This window comes from Apteryx rowi, unplaced genomic scaffold (genome assembly GCF_003343035.1).
Source record: "Apteryx rowi isolate R43461 unplaced genomic scaffold, aptRow1 scaffold_361, whole genome shotgun sequence".
In the NCBI taxonomy this organism is placed as follows: Eukaryota; Metazoa; Chordata; class Aves; order Apterygiformes; family Apterygidae; genus Apteryx; species Apteryx rowi.
In genome coordinates, this window is record NW_020450097.1 from 474,851 (window position 1) to 489,338 (window position 14,488).

General features: G+C 38.8%; 1 protein-coding gene across 3 annotated transcripts in view; it reads left to right on the top strand.

The window, feature by feature from the left end:
- ZNF451 (zinc finger protein 451) overlaps window positions 1-14,488 on the top strand; it is a 46,107-nt gene that overhangs the window by 19,517 nt on the left and 12,102 nt on the right. For all 3 annotated transcript variants that reach the window (XR_003254760.1, XM_026073118.1, XM_026073119.1), the window contains 7 exons: window positions 338-488; window positions 1,313-1,439; window positions 3,168-3,321; window positions 6,292-6,439; window positions 6,990-8,644; window positions 9,751-9,885; window positions 13,307-13,437. Coding sequence is in view for 2 of the 3 variants with exons in the window: in XM_026073118.1 (XP_025928903.1) it covers window positions 338-488; window positions 1,313-1,439; window positions 3,168-3,321; window positions 6,292-6,439; window positions 6,990-8,644; window positions 9,751-9,885; window positions 13,307-13,437 (2,501 nt within the window). In the remaining variant the exon portion in view is untranslated. The remainder of the gene's footprint in view (window positions 1-337; window positions 489-1,312; window positions 1,440-3,167; window positions 3,322-6,291; window positions 6,440-6,989; window positions 8,645-9,750; window positions 9,886-13,306; window positions 13,438-14,488) is intronic.

A 14,488-nucleotide genomic window follows, 5' to 3' on the forward strand; every position in this document is an offset into this window, starting at 1 on the left:
AAATACGCCATTGGAAAGAAGTATAATTTCAGGAAGTTGATTCAGTTTAAAATACTGCCACTGAATTATATACAATACCTTTAATAGGAAACAGCAGTATCATGCATGAATCTGGAGGAAGGATGTCAAAGTGTTAGAAAATTGATCATGCTAGTGTTTGAAAAGGTAGATACTTCAACTGAAAGAGCAGACTACTTTGTTGTAGGATTGCATTACATATCATTGCTATTGTGCTTTTAAGAATCAGTATAACCTGAATTTTACGTGCTTCAGGGTGTGACTTATTAACCAGAATCTCAATTATAGAGGCTTTTAAGTGCTTTGTTTTATAATACAGGTCTCAAACCAGGCACTGTTAACAGTGGAAGAAAGGGTATTTATCAGAGGGCAAGTCAGACACCAATCAACAGCAGTCCAATTTCTTGTCCTGTAATGAATTGTAACAGAAAGTTTGACAATGGGCATCTCCTCCTAGGTCACCTGAAAAGGTAAGGCCATAGAGCAAGATCTCAGTTCAAGAAATAAGTTCAAGGATATTCTTTTATTATTAAAACATCTGCATCAAATCTATCTTAAACTGCCTATAGTAACAGAATTCCATTGGAGAGAAGATAAATTTGCTATGAATTTTATATAGATGATGTGATGATCTTCATGAATTTTTTTTTGCATTCAGAATTAATTTCTTCCTCTGGTTAAGCATTTTTAATGTCTGTTTTTTGGAGGAACAAGATTCCTCTGCTCCAGTTATGTTAGTTTTTCATCCAAATTTGAAAAAGAGCAAAACGTTAACATATAATTAAATACCTAAAAGCTGTATAAAACTTGATGGTAGGGTAAAAAAGATGTTCCTAATGAAGGGAAGGATGAGCAGAGATAGCTATTGGCAAGTCATTTGAGTCATTTGTCCATAGCTGTTTGTTGCCAGTCAGCACTTAATATTTCTGGGGTCAATTCCATCAGGTCCTGTCTTTTGACTAGTAAGCGTATCATGAGGAAGATAAGGTGAGAAAATAAGAGGAGGTAAAAAAGATCCATCCATAGGAAACTGAAGCTTCATTAGTTCTCTTGTTTTTAAAAACAATTTTAATTCTCTGCAAATAGACCATTCAATAGGTAAGCTGCAAAAAGAATCACCTCTGCGTGGGATGCTTCAACTAATACAGCTAATGTTAGGTGAAGTTAGGTGAATTTTACAGTTGTATTTGATAGGCTTTTGTCCAAGAGCTTCAAAAGACATATTTTTTCCCTTTTAAAAACATTTTGACTGTGTAGAGGGGGGCTAGTTTGTTAATTATTTCTTCCTCTATAGGTTTGATCATTCTCCTTGTGACCCAACAATTACATTACATGGACCTCCAAATAATGCTGTTGCCTGTGCGATATGCTGCAAAGGATTTTCAACCTCTCAGCAGTACAGTGATCATCTTTTATCTAAGGCAAGATCACAAGGATAAGTAACTCACCTGACTGAACGTAATAGAGGGTTTTCAAGACCTAAAATTATGCATAGATTTTTCTTATAATCTTCCTCTCCCCTCCATTCATTTAGTCTTTCAAACGATTTTTTTATTTTGCTGTGTTTCAAACACTTGGGGTATCCTAGCAATGCTCCCATAAAATCTGATAATTAGATTGTACTCTGCAGTTTATTCTGAGAGGACTGTAGTTCTGTCTTGAACTTTTTGTCCCTCTTGGTAGGACAAAAGGTATTGATGTTGTCAAAAAGTATTCCCCTTTTTGCATCTCCAAAACTGGTAAAGATAAAGGCAAGAAGTTAAAGTAAAGTAAGTGACAATGAAGAGAAGAAGCAGAAAGGAGGCAGGAAAGAGAGGCAACAGAATGAGAAAAGACTCTGATTCAGATGCAACTGTTTCTTCCCTGTCTCCAGTCTCTCCAATGACAAGTGTGTCTACAGCTACTCACTAGTTAACTTGCAGAATGGAGCAGGATAATCCACCATTTGAGCATTCATTTGAATATAAACTAATAGTATTTGCTTTTGTTGTTGTTGTTCCCTCATTCCATTCTGTTCATGTCTTCTTTCTTTTTATTATACTCTCTACCTGTCTTTCCCTTAGGTTCATAAGGTACCACTCTAAAATATCAGTTCAGTGAAAGATCCTTAGGTGTTATCTGCGGGGTGCTTGTCTTTATTTAGCAGTCTGGTGTTTAAATGGATAATGGATAACAGTTTCAAAGTTGAGTATTTTAATCACCAACCCACAAGTGGACCCACTTAGCCTATTAAAATCAAGGGAAATTTTTGATACTCTGAAAATTAGGCTGCTTTTAGCTGATTCATGTTCATACCTGACAAGCTTGAAGGATTATGCCACAGTTTGTCCCTGTTCTTTTTCCRTTTCTTCCAGTTGTGTGCCTGTGGTATGCCTAGGGGCATCAACAGGAGTTACTAGACAAGTTTGGTGAAAGGGAGTGGCTCTTGTAGCAGGCATAAGGATGGGATAATATTGGTGTGACAAGATGGGGAGATAATCCTAAACAAAGTTGTGGAAGAAAGCTTGTCAGGAAGATTCTGTGGAAGACAGAAGAAAGGAGTAAGCAGAAGCAGAGTGTCAGAAGCAAAGCTAAAGGATTTCTGCCCTGAAGGCAGAGATTTGCAGTTGATGTAGAAGGCAAAGGGGGTGGAGGGAGTAAGGGAGAAGGGATTTGAAAAGTACAGGACTTTGATAAGAGTCGCAGGCCTGTCAAGCTACTCTGAGGAGTGGCACTTTGAGAAGATGGAGGTAAGAAAGACTAGAGAAGAAACAAAACAATGTAGCAGGAAAGCCTTCTGTTGTGGTGACAGAAAGAGAGCTTTTAGGGAGAGCCTGGTTAGAGGTACTAGATAAGAACTGGCAGAGTTTAAATGTAGTCTTTAGTTCTGGGGAAAGTGTAGTTGCTACCAGTGGTGCAGTAAAAGGGAACAGAAAACTTGCCAAAGTGTCAAGGATGAGTAACTGAGTTAAGTGAGGCAGGTTGTCCAGTCCCCTCTCTCACAAGCTGAAGTGCGAAACAGCAGGCTGTAGGTAAACATAGATGTGGTAGCTGGAAACCTAGGAGGGAAGAATAATGCCATGGAGGGGGAGAGGAAGGGAAAGACATGGAGAGATGGGACTGATTTGTTGTCTTCATATTTTCCCTAACCAGACCGTTTTATGTTCCAGGTAAATGAAAATGATGGACATAATAAAGATCTCCCTCCTCAGCTTATTCAGTGTTACGCATGCCCAAACTGCTTCCTCCTCTTCACTGTAAGAGATGAATGCTTGCAGCATATGTCTGGAAAGAACCACTTCCTACAAGTTTTTAAACTGAGTGGTATGTTGCAACTTAAGTGTACTGCTTTTCATTCTTTCTGATAATTGATCCTGACAATGTGATTTGTTTTTTTTGTTTGTTTTTTAAACACAATAGAAAAAAAGTTTTTAAGTTTTGTTTTTAGTGAATTCATATTTTTCTCTTGATTTTATAATGTGGTTAAGTTCTGTAGATGTTTTGTTTTTAAATTCATGTTTTTGTATATTACTGATTTCTTTATTAGAATTGCTGTACTGAAAAGCAGACTTTCCCTTATCCCTGTGCTGTCAGATATCTCGCATAGGGTCACTGCAGGATGAGAAGCTTATCTGATTACTGTCCTAAATAGGTTTGCGCTTAACATATTGAAAGAAGCACAGACCAAACCACATAAATATTTCTTGTGAATCTAACCAGACTGACTGTGGTGTTCCTGCCCCCTGCTGTTCTGTCTGGAGTCTGTTGGAGGTTATTTTCTTTGCCTGTGTCTTTAGCGTGCCTAATGGAAAAGATCTGTGGAAGTTTCTTCATATAAATACGAATCCCGGTCAGGTGCCTTGCACGGGCTGTGTTGCTACTGAAGGCTAAACTGTTGGCTCTGCTGTGAGCTGGTAGCATCCTGAACCATGCATACTAGATTCCCCAGATGTCTGATCATGATTGTTGCACTGTCACACTATGAAAGTTCGATAGCAACGACTGAGACAGTAATATAATAATAATAAATGTTTATTTCCTCACACAAGTTCTTGGATTAGTAACATCCATTAAAATAAYGCRATTACTAATTTAGRAAGGATAACACAAAACCATCAGTTACTAATTTAGAAAGGATAACCTGAAACCGTCGATTACTGYGTTATTAATTGGAAGGACTGCTTATCCCTACTTGAAAGCTWKCTTGTTCACTCTCCTAGTGAGAGGRCTSTCAACCTCGAGGAGTTACCTTAACCCAGCGTCCCAGGAAAAGGGGAGGGGGGGGATACTCACGGTCCAGCCGGAGAGGATGGTCAGGTCACGTTCCCGTCCCTGCTCAAGCTCTCCTAGCTCCCAAGTCTCTCTTTATTGGGCTGGGGCTCTGGGCAAACACTGCTTTTGCTGACTTTTTGCGAGTTTCACAATCGCAGGACTGTTTGTTTGTCTGCTTGGGAGGACCCTGCTAGCAAGGCAAGACCACAACACCTCCGTATGGTTTCTTCCCTCCCCGGGGGTCCGTGCAGATTCCAGGTGGCAGACCTCTTCAGTCTTGTTAATGCTGCCATTCCGCAGCCTTGCGCATGTCAATCCTTGCGCATATCGGTTGGTAGACGACTTTAGTCCTGTTAAGTCCTCTGTTCAACAGCTTTGTGCACTTCAGCTCTTGTGCTATCAGTTCTTCTGCATATCAATTGACAAACTTCAGTCCTGTTAACTCCTCACTCACCCGTCAATGATCTTGGAAAACTGTCAGTGACCTGTCAGGCTGAGTTACCAGCCATCCTAGCTGTACTGACTTTTTAGCTTTGACATAAGCAACAGGTATTAAAGCATTTAGTTTAATGTTAGGTAAATGATTCAGAGAGATGAAATGTAAGTGGAGTTGCCTTCTTATTTGAACAGTTGCCATATTTTAGATACTGCAGCTTGCAGGATAGGCCTACATGGCCAAAAGGATTGGTATAGTTGATGTTCATAACAATATGTACTAATTCTTCCTTCCCTCAGAGTGCCTGCAGGAAGTGTGAGGTAAAAACAGACTTTGAAGGAATCTTCCTGCATGTTGAGTCTGGGCTACCCTGTTCACAGAAGTGACAATCAGCTGCCCTGTTCTGAGTTCTCTTATGTATTTTAAATCTAATGTATTTTTATTCTCAAATAGATTATTAATTCTCAATATGTTTATTACAAATTCCATGAAAATCAGGCCATAGGTTTTTAGAAAGATTACTGGTGACCTATTGCTGTGAAAAGATTAAAAGCATAAAGAAGGCAGTTTTCTTCTTCAAAGATGGGTAGCATTTAGTCACACAAAGAACAAAAAACAGAAGTGCTCTTTTTTTCCCTTTGCATTGGTAGGTGGGTCTTCATGATTTAATATCATCAACATAGTCTGTAAGATCTGGCAGTTAAATTAGTTGAAAGACCTATCTTCAAATTACTTCCTACTGGTCATTACATCTTACTATAAATGGAAAATTCAAAGAGAATTTACCTCCTAAGATGCAGAATAGTGGCAGCAATTATAACATTCATAAGCCGTTTCCCATTCTCTTTTCATTAGAAAACTTTTTATTCTACTAGTACCTAGAGTTAGACATTGAGTATGTACCCAGCACAACAAAACAATCATGCACCTATAAATTTAAGGAAAGGGGAGGGGGGGAGGGGTCAAAATATATGGGAACTTTATGTTTTTGTAGATGGAGAGAAAGTAAGTCAGTAAGGGTCTTCATGAGAGAGAGACCTGACCTGAACTTGTAGAAGGAGGACAAGGGAAGTGGAGTCCATCTGAACATGAGGAAAAACTTTTTCACTGTGAGGGTGACAGAGCACTGGAACAGGTTGCCCAGAGTGGTGGTGGAGTCTCCTTCTCTGGAGATATTCARARCSCRCCTGGATGCAATCCTGTGCAATGTGCTCTAGGTGACCCTGCTTGAGCAGGGGGGTTGGACTAGATGATCTCCAGAGGTCCCTTCCAACCTCAGCAATTCTGTGATTCTGTGAGTCAGTCACTGAATATGAAGAAACAAGGTGCTGACAGATTCAGACATGAGATTGTTTAATACATTAATGCAGTTTGTTAGTTAACAAATTAATGCTAGATTATTAAATTAATGCAGTTTTAAGTAAAATTTGCATTGCACAGTAACTGTGACTCAGCTCACGCATGGTAACTTGATGTCTGAATCCTGTGACTAGCAAGCACAGTTGTAGCTATGCCCTCTGAGAGCTGTAACACTGTGAAAGGACTCTTTAATATGTGTTTGCTCTTTTTACCATTCCCTGTTACAGATGAAACGAAGACTGGCCTTCCTCTGCCTTTCCCATCCTATGCAAAGAAACTTCTGATATCTCTGTGCAAAGAGGTCCCCTTCCAGGTGAAGTGTATATCCTGCTACCAGATATTACGCTCACATATGGAATTAACAGCTCATTTCAGGTTTGTAAGAGACAACTGTCCTTATGATATGAACATCCATAGGTAGATAATGGATAGATGTGTGTTTATAGGGGTGTTGGTGGATTTCAGTGTGTCTAAAACCATCTGAATGTTGACTTACAGGGGAAACTATCCCCAAAACAACCCCCCTCTTATTCCACGTGATCGCCTGGAAAATGCTGATTAATCTGTGTATCCTTTTTGTTACTTCCTGTAACAGAGAGCAACAGAACTTTCTTGGTCTCTCTTCCACTACGTTTAAGTTGTCAGCATTTAATTTCTAAAGTATACTGAGTCAACAACATAAGCAGGCATCTCAGTTGTAGTTTTGGAAATTAACACCTTATTCTTTTTAAAGTGCAGAGACTTAGGCAATACCTAGGCGTTGTATATTTTTGTTGACAAGTTGATAAGCCAGCTAAAGTATACAGAAGACAGTATTTCCACGCCCTATTTGCTGTAGCTACTAGGGAATATTTCAAAGTACCTCTGAAAATTTAAAAAAGTTTCAGATTATGATATAATTTTTTTTTCCTTCAATCTAATCTAGAACACGTTGTCGTAATTCTGGCCCCATGGCACTGTCAAAGAAGAGCATCTCCCAAGTTGCAGAAATATTTAAAACAAAAGGTCACTGTGAGAACTGTAATAAGCTGTTTGCTGATGAGGATCAGATCACTCAACATAAGCAAAGCACTCAACACAAAATTAAAGTTATTTCTACAATGGAAGAGTCCATCTTGACGTTCTGTCATATCAATGAAAAAAATAAAAATCCGTCTCATTTGCGTCATATTGTGGATCGGTCCAGACCACTGCTTAAGAGACCTTTGACTTGGAGTGAATCTACTAATGAAAGTGAATCTACTCCTTCAAAACGGAAAAGTGATTTGAAAGGTAAAAATGAAGGTCATGTAGCAAACCAAAGTCAAGGTAGCGCTTACAAAGTAAAAGCCTGGTTTTGTGAATGCCTTCAAAAGTTTCTTACAGAAGAGTCAGTAGAAAAGCACATTTTATCAGCAAACAGGATCTGTCACAAGTGTGCTGTGTGTGGAAAGCTTGCTGAAAATTCAAGCATTATCCGCCTGCATATGAGTCGATTCCATGGGGGAGCACACTTGACTAACTTTCTTTTCTGGTGCAGAGCATGCTCTGTAGATCTTCTCAGAGAAGAGGATATTATGGGACATGTGACTGAATTTCATGGTGGACATAGTTACTATTATGAGCAGGAAGCTCTGGAAGATGAACCTATGCCCTCTGCTTCTGGCACAGTGTGCAGTTCCTCAACTGAAAGGAAAGACTGTATTCCTAGTCCTGTGGAACTCTCCCCTGAAAGAAGTCCTGTTCTGGGAAAATGGCAATGCCATATTTGTGAGGAAATGTTTGACTCTGAAGACAGTGTTAAACAGCATTGCATGTCTTTAGAAAGCCATGCATTTCACAGGTATTGCTGTGGCTTATGCAAAAATCACTTTCGGAAAGTAGGAACACTACAGCGGCACTGTCAAGAGCATCATAACCAGGAGATACAGATTAAATACTTCTGTGGCCTCTGTGGTAATCTCTTCTTCGACACGGAGGAAGAATTCCTAATCCATTATAAGGAGCTTCATAGCATGGACTATGCGTTTGTGCCTGAGCAAATGGAAGTATCAATAAAAAAAGAAGATGACTTCCTCCCAGTAGAARAAGGAGACTACTTAACCTGTGGTTGCCGGACAAATTATGTCTCCAGAATAAACAGGAGGAAYGATTATGTGAATTGTCAGAAGGTAATGTTGCAAAAAGGAAGCTTATGGTTTCGCTGCTGCTTCTGTTCTGCAACTGCACAGAATTTTGCTGATTTGAACAGTCACCTCAGTAGTCACACATCAGTGAAATGTAATGAAGAGATGTATGTTGTTAGATGTGCTGCATGCAACAAAAACTTCCATGATCTCCAGAGTGCCCATCAGCACTATCACATGAAACACTGCTTCTTGCAGAAACCGGATATATCAAATCTTGCATCAGAATCGGAAAATACGTTATTCACATTCACAGCCAGTGGGGCTCGTGTGGACAAGAAACCTGCCAAACTGAAGTTTCCAGCATATCCATCCAAGGCTCAGGAAAGACTACAGTCTCCTCCTCTGCAGGGGCCAATGCATGGAAAGAAAGAAAAAAAAGAAAACTCATCACACTCTGAAGAGCCTAGTGAAGGTTTGTAGAATTTTATTTTTTATTTTTATTTTTTTTACATTAGAAAAATCTTACTGTCTTAATACACTCTGTTTGAATGTCAGTGCAAGTATGTAACATACCATTTGCCTTCATCCAATCTGTTTGATATACATTGTTTCTCAAGGTTGCCATTTGAATTCTCAGGATTTAAGTTTCCAGAACTTTAACTCAGCACTTTAATGTTACATGCCTTATGCATTAAGTCTTTCAAAACCGAAAAGCAAGGAGAATTGAGAGCCTTGGGATTGAAACATGTCATTGTCAAATGACTTGGGAGCATAATTTGTGATTAAAGTATGATTAAAGATTTATGATTAAAGGAGGACAAAGATCCCAAACAGAGACTGAACTACTACAAATGCAAAAGCAGTCTATAATACACACACATTCGTGAGAAACTTGCCGCCTCTGTATGTATAAATATTTATGAGACTGATAGGCTTGCACACACAAGAAAGTACAGTTATAACACTGTCTTCTCAGTTGCCTTTACCTTGCCAAAAAATAATTTCAGCTGAGCGTTTCTATTCTCAGTACGTTTTTGCTTTTTTGCTTTTTAAGAACAACTTCAAGAGAAAGTATCTTACATGTTCAAAAATGGAGGGTTTTCTAATTACTTACAGTATCTTAAGTAAGCTTTTGAGCAAAAGGTTTACATTTATGTTAGTTCTAGATCAAAAAGTATGTTTCCAAACATTTTACACGCCTTTGGGCGTAAGATGTTAAATGCCGCAGGCACTTGCTGTGGTAGAGGGTGCACAGTTGAATGGTAAAGGGACTGTTAAAGGCTCCAGTACAGGGCAACAGCTGTCTGTGCCTACCACAAAACACCATCCATCTCCACGCCGTCATATCACTAGATCCTGCTATGCCTTCTACCTGATTTGTGCATTACTAAATGCTACTTCAGTTGGTTTAAAGGCAGTGCTGAAACAGTGCAATCCCTAAATAGGATCATGTTTTATAACTTTTAGCTTATACAGCAGTTAAATATATGGATTTTTAAAAGCATATCTGAGTTGATGTGTATAGGTTGACTGTAAAATCAGATGAACTTAAAATGCACCCTTTTTATCCCATTGAAGACAGTGAACTTCCTGATTTTGACTACCTGAGTACCATGACTCACATTGTATTGGTGGATCTGGACAACTGGGGAAGCTTATTCACGCAGCTGCCAGCTAACCTGAACCAAGGGACATTTATCTGGGGCTTTCAAGGTAAAAAATAGTTGAAGGAAATAAGAGGAAAAGATTAACAAAGTCCACACAAATACCTGAGCGGAGATTCTTTGCATCTGAGAGAATATTGAACAGGAGCAAGCAGCCGGTAGGGCCTCTTAAGTCACGAAGTCACAGGCACTATGTAACAGAAGTGGTTTTGAACTTCTCAAATTCAGTCTTAAGCTCTTCTGCTCTTATTATTTCTCTTAGAATATTGTTCCAAAATTGTTTAAACAGTTTAGAAGTCTTTGTAGCTTCTCTGCTGAACTTACTTAGGCTGTATCATGTTAGTTTTTTATAGTTGTTAGGAGACCCATTATATTTGGAGATTATTTTCTTTATAGCTAGTTTCTAACTCCCAGGTCCTTGTCATAATGTTTTTTCTTTTTAGTCCCAAAAGGCATGATTTTACATTCTTGTACTTAAATTTGTTCCATTTCTGAGTTGCCCTTGAGGATGCCCCTGGTCATGCTGTATTATGAATAAGCTTGTCTCACATCTGGAAGATACCAGTAGTAGTACAAGGTGACTGATGAAATTCACCCTGTTAAGGTTTTCTAGGAAAACTTCTCAAGAAGTTCACTAGTAGCATCCCATTAAGTTGATACTTTCCATTACCTGACTGTTCTTAAGCCAGTCGCTTGTGTGCCTCATACTTTTGCTGCTGTGTCTGCCTTTATTTCCCCTGTAGTACATTGAATACATCAGTAAAGTCCAGATAAAGAACAGCTTCCAAAGATCTATTGCCTGGAACGTGCATCATCTTACCAAACAGACTTGTAAGAATTGTCTGGCATGTTTTATCTTTAGTAAACCCCATTGTGTTACACCCCCTTTTTACTTAATGTACTTTATTACCTCCTCCTTCAAAACACGTACTGAAAGTTTGCAAGCTGCTGAGCAGACAGAGGCCTGTTGATGCCTGAATCACTTTTTTTCTCTTCTAAGAAACAGGCATTCCATTTAGCTGATGAGGGCAGTGCAGGAATTGTATGTGCGTTTATTAATGCGAGCTCTTTAAACAGCCAGCCAGCCACGCTGCAGGACCTGTGGTCTGATGTCTGGTTGTTCAGGAATTCTGGGGTAGGATCCTCTGATCTCCTCAATTAAAGCTTGTCTCTGCACTCCTTGACTTTAACAATATTGTGATTTGGGTTTGTTTTTGTTTTTTATTTTGTTTGCTTCTTTTTTTTTTTAATAATTCATTTGCTGAAGGTTGGTTGATTATTTCTACCATTATTATTCAAGCCAGCTGGTCCTGGAACAATCATTTTTCCTTTTTCTTGAGATAAAAATGCAAAAATTATTAGGAATCTGACTTGAAGAAACATCATGCCCTTTTCTCATCTAAAGTCCAAAGCTACTCTGTCTGAATCTTATAAAGAATTCTTTAGTAAAGAATTATTTTTCAAGGTACGTCAAACTTTGCCCAATTGAATGCAGACATTTGCTTTCAATCATACTTTGTTTGCCCTTCTGTTTAATTTAGCCAAAACCAGTTTGTCATTATTTGACCCAGGGTTGTTTCCTCTGACACTGTTCCATTGCTACAAGCTTAATATGCCCTGTTTTGATTTAATAAGGAAATATTGATTGAACCCAGGAATATCTGAACTGTATTGTCAGAAATGTTTGTTCTCTGCTCCAAGAAAGAGTAATGATCTGACATGCAGTCCCAGTAAATTACATTAGGAACCTCTATTAGTGTTAATCTTACCCAGAGGTATATCCATGCTAGTTCGGACAAGGTGCTTGGGAGTGTTCCTGAACACTCGGGCCTGCTGGCACAGAACGGTCCACATCAATGCTACTGAACTTTCTTTCTTGCCTTCCAAACAGGGTTGCTGCATGCAGACTGCCCAGTGGGAATGGGCCCTGGAGCATTTGAACTGAAAAACCATGCCCAAGAGGGTAGTGGTGGTTCGACTGGGCCTTATTTGTATCAGATAACATTTCAGCAGTTTATTACTGTCAGCCATCTTTTTACAGAGTCTGGGAATGCCAAGGCTCCCAGACACATCTGAATTTATAGTTATAGGTGCCCTCTCCATAATAATGGCTTTTGTAATGCATGCTGTTCTTGTTTGCTTAGCATATGAAAACAGAATGACATCCCCATCTTCTTCATTCTTCTGTATTTCCAAAACAGCTTTTTTTTTTTTTTTTTAATGATTCCTGTTGTGTTACTTCTGTTATTCCTATTGTTAATACAGCCCTGATTTTGCTTGGAGTTCCTCCGTTGTGTTGCCCAGGCTCCATATTGTTTGTTTTCAGTCATTCAGTTGTCCTTCACCTGTTTATGGTCTAGCTCCACCAGAGTAAATACAGCTCTGTCGTTGTTTTCAGCTGTTGTGGTCAAGCATTTATGTTATACATTAAACAAAATTTATGTAACCAAAACCCAGGCTTGGCAATTACAAATGTTTCCCAAATACTAGTGACTGAGGCTGTCACAATAGATGAGAACACCTTGAAAAGGGTATTTTTCTCATGGGCGAATACGCCTAAATCTTTTCTGTACAGCATGTTACTAAATCCTTGAACTTTCTGATCATTTTGGATATCTTCTTCTAGTCATTAGAGTGGAAAGAAAAAAAAACAGGAGAATTCTGTTGAAGATTGCTTGTGCTTCTGCTCCTTTGTCAGGCTCAAGTGGAAAAAAATGCATGCAGTCTTCCATGGTCTGTTTATGTGAGAGTCTTATTTTTGCATGTCCTCACATGAAGTGTAACCACTGGCTTCTTCCACTTTCCATTCAAGCCTTTATATCTTCATGTGTTACCATCTTCATGTGTATTGTCAAGAAAATCTCTGCACTTTTTTTGGTTGTAGCCTCATCTTGCTTATCCTTCATTGCATCCAAGTCTTTATTGGGACTCTAGCATTTGTCTTCAGCTGCTGCTCAAGTTCTTGGATCTTCTCTTTTAAAGAGTTCTGACTTGTGACATGTCAGACATATATAGGTTCTGTTGGAAATTGTCTCTAGCATTATATTAACATGGGATTTCCTGTGTGCCACTTTCTCAGGGCTCCTCTGCTTCTGCACATTAACCATTAACTTTTTCTTGTCTTTAAGCACAACTCATCTGAGCACAAAGTGGAAAAGATACATACTTGTGTAAAAACACACTTGATTTCTAGAAAATAACWTTTTCAGGTTTAGAAGAAAAATTCTTACAAAATTGAATGAAAGGCTTTCTGTATGATCAGGCTAGATTTTAACCCATGTAGCTAGTTTTTCCTTTTTTGTTTTTTAATCTGAGAACGAGGGCTTTGGGGTTTTGTGTATATGTTTCTTTTAGTTTTCGCAGTGGTCAAAATAAATTTGTCTTTATAGCCAGACTTACCTTCACTTTTGACTTCTGGGATTCTTAGTTCATGGTGACATTGCTATGTATTTCTTTCTTTGACTGTGTAGGAGGATATAGCAACTGGAAACCTCCAGTGCAGTGCAAAATTTATAATTATCTTAAGAAGATTGGATGTTTCTTCCTTCATCCACGTTGTGGTACCAGAAGAGAAGCAGCAGACTTTGCACTCTGTGTTCATGTAAGTTAGCGCCCAGTTTCTCTATTGTTGCCTTTCTGTACCTAGAAAAGGTGATGTCAGCCATTCATGTTGAGCACTCATTACAAGTGAGATTCTTAGGTTCTCTGCACGTGACTTCCACTGAAAAGAATGATAAAACTGTCACTGAAGAAGTGTTTCTCCCACTAAGAGTGGCTTTGAAGCCCTCCCCTCATGCCTTTGAATAAACCTGAATGTCCAGAGGTCCCTTCCAACCTCAGCTATTCTGTGATTCTGTGATCATGCATTTCTCTTTGTCCAAATGATTGAATTATGGATTGCTTGGAGACCATGCGACATAGATTAAATTGCTAAATATATTAAATGTAGGTATCATCTTTTCTTTTCCCTGCACTTTACTTTTTTTTTTTCCTTTAATACAAACATTAGCCTGAGTCAGACATCAGTCTGTCTTTGAGGGAGGTTTAGGGAACAAGGAATGAAAAAAACCATAATTCTTACAGTTTCTGTTTCAGAGAGAAATGTAACTTTTGCCTCTTCCTTCAAGTGGCCCAAGTCTAGAGTCATCTTTAAGATGACATAACAAGTGCCAGTTTCAGAGACCCTGTTGGACTGATAAAGAGCAATGCCCCTGATCAGTAGACCCAGGGATTTGGCTGCACTGGGAGATGCAGAGATGAATGACAGAAATCTGGGGTGTCATGGGGACTTTAGTGTAGTGTTCTATCAGTTAGATAAAACTACTTTAGAATCTAGTTATATGATGTAAACATGTTTTGCAATGGTATTTATATGTTACCATACACATTCTTTGTCTCTCAAAATGTTCTGCACAAATGACTTTGTTGCGGAGGCATCTCTGAAGTGCTGCTATTCAGAAGTTTGTTCCATACTCCATCAGTACTGTTCTTGTAGCCATTCCTTGTATCCATTGTCATATGCACAGAGTAAATGCAGTGTCAAACTGTCCAAATAATACCTTTCACAGACGTGTAATATGCATCTGACCAGAAAAATGGAGGTAAATTGCTGTAGATGAAGGCTTTCCTATGAAAAGCCACCTTAAAAAAAA